This window comes from Camelus dromedarius, chromosome 4, assembly GCF_036321535.1.
Source record: "Camelus dromedarius isolate mCamDro1 chromosome 4, mCamDro1.pat, whole genome shotgun sequence".
NCBI lineage: Eukaryota > Metazoa > Chordata > Mammalia > Artiodactyla > Camelidae > Camelus > Camelus dromedarius.
Genome location: NC_087439.1, coordinates 41,199,758 through 41,210,840, shown reverse-complemented (window position 1 = coordinate 41,210,840; position 11,083 = coordinate 41,199,758). Strand labels below are relative to the sequence as shown.

General features: G+C 38.3%; 1 protein-coding gene across 1 annotated transcript in view; it reads left to right on the top strand.

Moving 5' to 3' along the window:
* Window positions 1-2,628: 2,628 nt before the first annotated feature.
* Window positions 2,629-11,083, top strand: part of SLC38A11 (solute carrier family 38 member 11) — a 48,451-nt gene continuing 39,996 nt past the window's right edge. The window contains exons 1-3 of the mRNA XM_010982455.3: window positions 2,629-2,742; window positions 4,570-4,644; window positions 10,631-10,765. Coding sequence (XP_010980757.1) covers window positions 4,584-4,644; window positions 10,631-10,765 — 196 coding nt within the window. The 5' untranslated portion in view covers window positions 2,629-2,742; window positions 4,570-4,583. The remainder of the gene's footprint in view (window positions 2,743-4,569; window positions 4,645-10,630; window positions 10,766-11,083) is intronic.

The following is an 11,083-nucleotide window of genomic DNA, read 5'->3' as shown; positions in this document are numbered from 1 at the left end:
AGTAAACTGTGGTACAATGGAGTATTATTTAATGCTAAAAAGAAATGAGCTATCAAACCATGAAAAGAAATGGAGGAAACTTAAATGCATATTACTAAGTGACATAAGCCAATCTGAAAAGGCCACATACTATAGGATTCCAACTATATGACATTCTAGAAAAGACAAAACTATGGAGACAGTAAAAATATCAGTGGTTGCCAGGTATTAGGGGAGGGATAAATCAGCTCAACACAGGATATTTAAGGCAGTGAACTATTCTGTATGATACTACAGTGGTAGAAACATACCATTTCACATTTGTCCAAACCCATCAAATGTAACAACACAAAGAGCAAACCATAATGTAAATTATGAACTGTGGGTGATGATGTGTCAATGTAGGATCATCAGCTGTAATAAATGTACAACTCTAGTGGAGAATATTATTAATGGCGGAGGCTCTGGATGTATGGAGACAAAGGGTAAATGGGAAATCTCTGTACCTTCTGCTCAATGCTGCAGTGAACCTAAAGCCGCTCAAAATAAAATAAATTCAATTTTTAAAACTTAATTAGTAAAGACTAAACACTTCCCCCAAAAAAGTACAGAAATCCTATCTTAGTTTTCCTTCGTTGTGTAACAAATACCCCCAAAACTAGTGGTCTAGAACAACAATAGACATTTTTTATTTCACTTTTGTGGATCAGGAAGGGATAGCTTGGTTGGGTGGCCCTGGCTCAGGCTGCATTTGGAATGTTGGCTGGGGCTGTAGTCATCTGAAGGGTTGACTAGGGTTAAAGGATCATTTTTCAACATGTTTTACTCACAAGGCGTTGGCAGTAGACTCAGTTTCTTGCTGCAGGAGCCTTGAATGTCCTCGTGACACTGCAGCTGGCTTTGCCCAGAGCGAGAGGTCTGAAAGTGAACAAGTTAGAAACCACAACGACTTTAATGACTTAGTATCAGAGATTACACATGTCGCTTTCATCATCTGCAGTTTATTAGAAGCAATTTTGAAGAAAGTCTGACAAAATATTAATATTTGTTACTTCGACAGTGGAGAATATATGAAGTTTATAATTCTCTTTAGGTTTTTCTCTGGTTTTTGCATGTTTCATAATTTTAAATAAATGTTTATGAAAAAAACTTCTTTAATTATTTGATAAGTAGATGTTTTATTACACCTCTTACTATCCCTGAAACTGTTCTTTATGTATTCTGCCTCTTTGTGATTGAATATTCTCTGGGCCTGTTTCCTCACCTTTAAGGTAAGACGGGTGAAAAAAGGGTCATTTAAGATTCTTTGTAGTTCAGATATCTAAGTGCCTTTCCCTTTCCATCCCCTGACACCCCACTCCGCCCGCTTTTAAGTTTCGTTTTGTGATTCCATTATCAATCCATCTTCCTTTCCTTTGTGTAAATCTCCTTTTCTGAAAAGTCACCTGGAAACATTTGACCAAAGCATGCTTAATAATCAGGTTTGCTAAAACTCTAGACAAGTTTTTCATTTTCCATTTAAAAGTTCTACATTTTCATCTGTTATCTCTGACATAAAAGAGGTGTAAGGAGCACGAGGAGGTGGTAATAGAGACGCTCCGTGGGAGCAGGGGTGCTACTGCTATCTTACCTGGACATCAGACTCCAGCCAAGGAGCAGCTAACTTGGGATGGACTAAATGAGTCCGTCTTAACTCTGTGTACAATCTGGGCAGGTCAGCGTGGGCGGAACAAACCGTACTTTGCAGCTGGAGGTTGGGAGGGAGGGTAAAATCAGGGAGGGGTGCGGGGAGAGAGGGCTGCCGGATCAGACACACCCTGTAGCATCTCCGCCTGAGGAAAAAGGTGCCCGTGGCTCCGCAAGCTCCCCAGAAAAACTGCGGAGGGCTGCTCGAGCCAAGGGAGCTCCGGCGGCAGCCCGCGCAGCCCGCGCAGCCCGCGCAGCCCGCGCAGCCCGCGGAGGAGGGGGCGGGGGCGCCCGCGCAGCCTCTCAACCCGACTCTCCGGCCGCGCGCTGACCCCGGCCTGGGAGGTCGCGGAGGAGGCTTTTCCCGCCAGCGTCCAGCACCCGGGGCCGCGAACCTTCCACCTACGAGGGCGCAGGTGCAAACATGGGCTACCAGGGGCAGCGCCAGGTCGTCCCGCCGCAGGTAACGCTGGAGACGGGCGGGTTGTGAAGGCAGGTCCCTTCAAGTTTCATTCACCCTACAACAGAGTTTAGCTGTCTTCATTTGGTGTCTTGATTTAGCACCGCGGAAGGTTCTCCAGGAGAAAAAGTTTTGCCTTGATATGACTTTTTTTTTTTTTTTCTTGGCGGGCGTTTTTCCATATAACCCCTTTAATTTCACAAAATCACATCACTGGTTCCTCAGAGATCCTGTACTCAAGGATTTCATGCAGCAGTCCGAGAACTTGGCGCAGCTTGTTATCAGGGCACTTTAGGATGGCGTTTATTTATAAAGTTCTGTTGAATTACTAGATATTATTGTTACTCTTCATTATCATCCTCATCATTATTTTCTTATCATTATTGAGATTACTTATTACTACTGATTTCTTGTTAGTCTCTTACACTGTGTATTTGTCTTACAATTTTATGATTTTTTGAGCTAGTCAATATGTATTTAATTGCCATTTTATATATAGAGCGATCTAGATGACAGAGAAACCCTCGTTTCGGAACATAAGCACAAAGGGGAAACTTGTCGTCAGTCTGCTGCTGTTTTTAATGTTGTCAACTCGATTATAGGATCTGGTATCATAGGTAAGTTTTTTGTTTTTTGTTTTTGTTTTTGTTTTTTTAAGTAACAAGTCTCAGTTTAAAACATTTATTGTGTTGGTAGTATTCTTAGATTATTTTTAAAGGAAAAAATCTTAAATTATAAAATCGGTAATTTTTTTCCCCATAAACGTCTTTCCTTTCTTCCAATGTAACAATGTGCACACATCAGTCTTTTCTGCTGAGGGTTGTGATTCATACTCTTTCCACGTTTTAGAGCATCCTCCACATGTGGTAGATTAAGGTGAAGCTGACAATGGGAGATGCTGATTTTTTTTTCCATAGGCTTCATGATCAATTGATAATGTTACCTAATTTATTTTTTTCCCCTTTTCCTGGAGTGACCACCATTGCTTGAATCACCTCTGTATGACCTTCTAGAAGTGTAAAACCTCCAGGTATTTGGAAGTATTGGAGGTACAAAAATTTAATGTGAAAACATAACAATCTTGTGAAAAATTAAATCTGTGCAGTATTTCCTTACCCATTTATGTAGTGTTAAACTTTAAAGTACAAACTTACTATGTAATCAATACATAGAAATTGGTTAAATGTTTTTTTTTTTAAATAAAGGACACAAATAGTCAGAATTGAAAGAAATGAGCAGCTCATATTTTCCCAAATTGAAGCAAGGGAAAAATTCTGACAAAATTAAGTGCATGGCATTATAATAATAAAGGCAGTTGTTTTTTTAGTGCTTATTATTCTTTTTATTATTTGAAAACATCCGATTTTAGAAAAAGCAGAGACAAAACAAAACCCTATAAATATTCATTGAGAATATTACTTTTTCCTATAAAGTTTTGACATTTTAGTCACAGTCATCTGGATTGACAGTGGGTGTGGGTGTGTGTGCATATAAAACAATTATTGCACAATTTAAGTTGCAAGAATAAGCAATTAAATAGTATTACTTTTCTTAACTTTCACAAGTTGATGTGTTTCTTGATTTTACTTTCCATATATAGACAATTTGTTTTTCAAATGGTGGATAAAATTTAGGAACCTGAGGCAAAGTAGTAGGAAGTACTGGCAAAGGCTTGTTTGAAATTCTGCCTCCATGTACCACGGAGGTTTGGGCAAAACTCTAGAGCTCATTCCTAATATGAACAATTTAAGCTGATCCATGTCAGCAACTTTAAAAAGTACCTCTTAATTAGGCTCAGCAGATTTTTTCGGGGGGAATTTTTCAGAGAATACAAATCCTGGATGGAAATATTTTAAAGATGTTTTATTTTAAATATTATATTGTCATTAATCTAAAATTGCCCATTTCCAGAGAACTTCATAAGAAATAATATTACTTACCCCCATCAGCTTTATAAAATATATTTTTGCCTCTCCTTTTCCTACAGGGTTGCCCATTTTGACCCCAGAGTTGGTCTTTCCTCATATCTCATAACCCTTCTACCCTCTCATTACCAGCTCTGCTTTTCCAGCCAGCATGTGAAGAGAGCAAGGGCAGCCCTGGGTCATTACCCTCCACAGATTCTAGGTTGTTTGTCCCCCTGACCCTGAAGTGAACATTTCTCATGTGAACTGGCATCTGTTATTCATCTGATGCTTTCTAATTCTTATTCTTCCATTTTATCAACTTGCTTTCTTGACAAGTCCTTAACTTACAACATTTTATTCTGAAATAGGTATTAATATGCTAACATTTAACTTTAGTATTCCTATGCACTGTTTGTGACTATGTGATATAAGCATGCCAATTTACTTAGCCTATTATGTATAGGAATTGGGGGGAAATATCTGTATTTCTGTATATTTTATTAATGTGACAGGTGGGGTATTTTATGTTTTTTGCAGGATTGCCTTATTCGATGAACCAAGCTGGCTTTCCTCTGGGAATATTGCTTCTATTTTGGGTTTCATATATCACAGGTAAAATACTATTTAATTGCTTATTCCTGCAACTTAAATTGTGCAAGAATTGTTTTACATGCACACACACCTACACCCACCCACCCACCCACACACACACACATCCTGTAACTGAATTTTCCAATTAAAAAGTGCATCAAAGGATCCTAAAGAATTTAGACATTTATGTCTGAAGAGATTTTCTTTTCTTGCTAATCCTCTGAACAGATTAGAAAAGCATTATATATTACCAGACCCAAATCCTTTTCATGTGCCTTTTTCACTTTATGCAGAACGTGGTAGATGAGGGAGTCATTTTAAAGATTGATTAAAGCTGAGACTCTCCTCTCAAAATGTAGACTTCAGGGACTCCTTTCCTGAAAAAACCGTGGGCAGACGCACACTAATGAACAACCTTTTCCAGCTCTGTTGGTGCAGGGGGCACCGAGAGCCCTGGTGCTCAGCCAGCCTGGGTCACCACTCCCTCCCCACCCAGCCCTTGTCTGCCCGGGCTCCCTGCCTACCACCGTCTTCAAGTGCAGCAGTAAGGTGCTTCGGTATCCTTTCTTCTGTTCTGCTTCTCACTTTTCATGCAACATGTTCATTCACACCCAGATTTGGCCACTCCACCGTTTAAGCGCAGGCGTTACAACTCCCAATCATCTCCCCTCCTGATGTTCTCACCCCTGCCCCGTCATCCCACCAGCTCACCTCATGACAAATGCAAGTTCTTTCCTCTACCTTAGAATCACTGTGTGTGTATGTGTGTCTGTGTGTGTGTGCGTATGTGTGTACAGCAATCACAAAGAGACACGCCCCTGCAGTGGTGGCCGCTGTGTGGGACCACCTTGATGTCTGTCCCCAGGGAATGCAGAACACCTCAGCTCTCTCCCTCTCCAGAGTGGGGACCTGGACCTCAGTGATATCACCTTCCTGTGGGGTCATGAACCCCAGCCACCATTTCCCCAGAGCCTTCAGTCAAAGACTGACTGGCAGAAGCCCCAAAGCTGGCTTCCCTGCCTCCAGGAGGAACCAATGTGTGGTGCACTTGGAGCTCAGGGCGCCTCTACCATGCTGGGCAAGGCTGCGGCTGGTCTCCACCCAAGACCACATCCCTGCTGAGCTCTCTCCCTGCCCTGTCCCTTTACTCCCCTTCTCCTGGGAGTGCTCCCTCAAATCCCTCACCTAAGAATCTCTGCCTCAGCTCTGCTTCTGGAGACCCTGACCAAGATACCATCCCTCACAAAACCTCAGGTTTCCAAATGCAGCCTGTAATTTGGCTGTTTTTCCTTAGGCTGAGAAAGAAAGTAAAGCATGTGGTAGATAGCAAAGTCAGAGCTGCAGAGACCCTGGCTCCCTTCCTCCCTGATTCTTCTCACCACCCCGACTCCCCAAACCTGAGCTGCTTTTAGTTTTTACAGCTCTTAATTTGTAGCTTAAGACCCATAACTTGGTAACATGGAACCCATTACTTTGTGCTTATTCAGAGTTGCTGGTATTTAAAAATTGCATTTTATTCATGAGAGCATTTATTACACTAAAAATTTCATTCAAGGATTTGCTGTTGTCATTTTTAATTTCCTGTTTCCCAGTCAATCAGCACTGACAAATAATTCATTTCCCCCCAAGTGTAATAACCAGGGCTTATCTAAGTGCATTGTAAACATTTATGCACATTGTAAACCATTAGATAGAGAAAATTTTAAAATATATACCACCTAAGGATTCAATCAATACTTGAGGAGAATGAATAGCTTCTTAAAGCCAAGTCACATTATACATCCATAGATCACAATATGAATAACTTTTTCAGCTGATGCTATACATAAACCTACAGCAATGACTATGAGCAATTCTTTGCAAAGCCATATATTGCAAAATTACTAATCCGTGGAAGTTAGTTACTCTTATTAATTAAGCTGCAAGATAAAAATCCTTAAATGATTTTGATGAATAAAGGATGACCACACAGATGCAAAAAAAAATTGTAGACTATGATTCATTTTTTTCTTTTTTTTTTTTCCATTTTATTTCGAAATTAGGCTTTTAAGAGCAAAATCTACAAATTGGGGTATAATATTGAATTGTTCTTTAAATTGATGCTCTAATTATACAGTGGTTTGTTTCTACAATTATTCTTTTGTCTTTCTAAAGTCTTTGGCTTTTTAAATGAGGTATGTCCAGTTCAACAAGTAGTGTTTCTAAGTTCTGTTTTCATGTTTGTGAAATGTTGGGGAACGAGGAAGAATTGTAAATATTTACACCAAATAGTTTTATTTTAATTTGCTTTAAGATTCTCATATTTGTTGATTAGAGTAAAATAATTTTTATTGTCCAAGCATACATAATGATGGAAAAGAAAATTTCCCTCTTAAATAACACAGATTCATTCACAGATTATCTAAGATTTTCATAAAATATATTTAAAGTGAGATCAAAATGTTACAGGGATTGATTTTGAGATTCTTAAAACTTTTTAAAGAAATTTATTTATAGCTCATATTTAACAAGTAGATGAAAACATTTATTATTAACCAAATTCTTACCAAGTTGTTAACTTTAAGCAATACATTTTGAACTTTTATAAAGTTAAGCATTCTCATCCCAAGCATACAGTTCTTCACCAAAACTTTACAATATCTATGAAACTGGTTACCTCCTGTTACTCAAGGCCTCATTGATTCTCTTCTTCGGCCATTAAGTTGCTGTTGAGTTTTCCTGCCTTTAGCATCTGTCTACTTCCTGATCTGTCCTCCATATTGTTGCAGGAGTTATCTTTGTAAAACTTCAGCATGGTCTCTGTTACGCCCCCACTCAAGACATGTCAACACCCTATAATGACAACAGAAAAAAATATATTGCATTTAAATTCTCGCATGTTTCAGCCACTGTCTACATTTTTTGTCTCATCTCCCCACTAATCTGACTTCTTTCACCCTGTCACCAACACTGCGATGTGTGGGATTTATGTTTTAGCCGTTCTGGACTATTCCATTCCCCACATGTAGAATATGCCTTCACACTGACGTTCCATGGACAGTCCCCCTGCTTGACATTTTTTTTACTTCACTACCTGGTGAAAAACTGTTTGAAGTATTTCAAAGCACTCCTCAGCTCTTCTGTGTAGCTTTTCTTAGTTTTGAACAAAGAACATAGAATTAATTACTATGCCATTTGTGCTTGCAGAATATTTTAAAATATATTTATTAGGTCATTTATCATGTTAAATCTGAATCAGATATGTAGACGTCTAGCCATCTTGCTATACTGATCATAGATTCATTCAACAAATATTCACTGACACTGCTGCCATTATAGCAATGAAGACCATTATTCCTGCCTGCATGAAGCTCACACTGTAGTATGTGAGGCAGGAAAAAAACCCACATAATTATAATATTTCATGAAAAATACCATAATACAAATATGTGCACAATAGGGATACTGGCATTTAACCCAGCTTTAAGGGTGCAGGCATATTTGGAGGAGAAAGAGACACCTTCGCTGACTGTTAATGGAAAAATGTGAGTGAGCAAAGAAGATGAAAGTGTACTCTAAGCAGATGGAAATGTGGAAATGCAGAAGAGAACTGTAGAAGTGATTCAGTCTGGCCAAAGTGTAGGGCTGATGTTCGTAAGTGGAAAGAGACGAAGTTAGGTTTGCAGAGGCATTTATGAAGGTTCCCATGTAATGATAATCATTACCATTTCCTGAGGACTAGCTCAATGCTGAGCATAATGCAGCCACTATACTTTATCTCCTGACTCCATGAAGTAGGTATTTATGTTCTAATTTTTATGGAGGAGGAAATTGAGACTTTAATAAGTTAAAATGATTTGCCCAAAGTCTGCAGTTACTGGCAGCAGAGTTGAGGTTTTGGTTAAGTGCATGGATTCTGGGGCTAGACTGCCAGGACTCTTCCTAAATGGGGCATCATAATAGCACCTACCTAGGGTTGTTGTGAAGATTAAACAAGTTAATATACATAAAGCATTTAGGAAAAGGCCTGACGCACAAAAACTGTTGTGAAGTATTTGCTAGTGTTTACCATTACCATCGGACTTCAAATACAAGGCTTTTTCCACCACCATTTGCAGCCTATAGATAATAACCAAGAATAGCACAAGTTCTCATTCCTTTAGCCTCTAGAGCATGCCAGGCATAGTGGTGGGCATTTAAACATCATCCTGCACACAGACTCTTCAAGGCTGGGCTATTGCCTTACTTTGCATGTGAGACTGAGGAAAGTCAAGTCCTTCACCCAAGATCCCACAGCAAATAAATGATTTTTTTCTGAAAAAAAAAATGAAAAGGAGTTGATTTTTATCCAGAGGCATCAGAGGATTCCCCAGGAGGATTTTAAGCAGAAGGCATGGTGAGATTAATGCTGTGGTCAGATTCATCTGATAGAGGGAGAATGTCAAGAAACTCTTGGGAGGAGATGTCACAAGTTTCTTGATCGGGGGCCAGATTGGTGGAGAGAACTATTAGGAGTTTTTGCAGTAATCCAGGTAAGAAGTGATAAAGGCCTAAGCCCTAAGATTAAGCAGGTTAGAGATTGGAAATGAGGAGACAGAGTTGAATAATTTATGATGCAGTAGTTAATGAACTTGGTGACTAAAGGAATATCGAAGGTGATGGATAATGAGAACTCTAGGGCGATTCTCAGGTTTCTGTTGATATTATTCACAGTTTAGAGAAATATGGATACAGAAGCAGGTTCCCGAACAAATACATAAATTAGAAGTTGGACATTTAAAATCAAGATGCCTATGAGATCTCCAAGGTAAAATGTTTATTAGACAGCTAGATGTAGAAATCTGGAGTTTTGGAGGAATCTGGGCAGAAGATACAAATTTGGGGGTTACTAACATCTGTATGAAAATTGAAACCACAGGCATGACTAAGATCACAGTAGCATATCTTGAAAAATGAGGAAAAAGTCCAAGAATCCAGGGTTTGAAGAGAGTTAAAGAAACTGGAGAAAAACTGAGTATAATTGGCCCAAAATGTAGGAGGAAATCCAAGAGGAAGTGATGTCACAAAGGCCAAGGGAGGATGATTGAGAAAGAGGGGAATGGTAAAGAGGAAAAATGCTCCTGAAAGCAAATATGATTGAGATTTAGGAGGTATCAGTTGGATTTATCAACTGGGAGCTCATGGATGAACTTGGTGAAAGAAGTTTCAGTGAAGCAGGGGGGACTCATAATTTGTCTTTTCTTCTTTGTCTTCAAATACATTTCCAAATAACTTAAAGGATCAAAAATTCAGCTGTGAATTTTGGAAGTGTGAGTGAGAAAAAAATAAAAAGCAGTAACTGTGTACCCAATACAGCAGTTGGTGTTCAAAAAACACCGAGTTAAATGAAAAAAGAGAGAGAGATAAACTTTTAATTATATAATATCTGTATATTTGTATCTTCAGCTTAAACTCCAAAACTGGAACTTAAACATCTAAATGGAAATTAAAAAACAATTCTTAGAGTGCTCTCTTAACCATAATAACTATAAAATAAAGTTACTAGTAGTACTTTGTTATAAACACACGACTTGATTCTTTTAAATCTTTTTTTTTTTCTGAATGCCTACAGCATTTTTTATTTTCAGTCTTTAAGCGTTGAATGCCTGTGAAATATTGGATTAATAACTACTTTCTATTGCTTGGACAGTTGAGCCACGTCTTGTTAATAGTCGTTGCTCTGGTTAGGTTAGGAAAGTAAAATGAGAAACCGAAGCTTTAACTCTGGTCTTCATACCTTCTTCTGTCCAGTTCATTGCATGGATATGTTACGTATCTTTGCATCTCAATTGAAAAACATATAACTGGAAACAGTACAGTTTCATGAAACATAATGTTTTATGAAAAGAAAGTAAGCCTTGCCATGCTAAATTACTGTAGCATTAAATCCTTCTTTAAAGTTTCTCTTTTTCTTTAAGTCAAAACATAAAAAGAAAACCTTTATATTAAATATAATCTGACATTTGTTTAATGGTTATTTTTGCCACAGACTTTTCCCTTGTTTTATTGATAAAAGGAGGGGCCCTCTCTGGAACAGACACTTACCAGTCTTTGGTCAATAAAACTTTTGGCTTTCCAGGATATCTCCTACTCTCTGTTCTACAATTTTTGTATCCTTTCATAGGTAAGATGAATGCAAAAATGAATATTGTAATTATTTGCATAAACACACAGCCATTTCTGAATAGAATAGTTTTAATAGTCATTAAATAGTCATTAAAGAATACTAGCGGTTGAAATATTTTCCACGTGAAGTGTTTATCTTTAGCCGTTTTCCCCTTGTTTTCTGGTTCTTTTGGTTGGTTTTCTACGTATTTCATTGAAATAAAATGAGGGTGATTTTCATTCAGTTAATGGTTGTAATTCCCTAGTTTGGTGAAAAATAGAATGAGCTGGTATTACACTGAATGAAAGAAATAATAGATTTCTTCTGGGGCTGAAA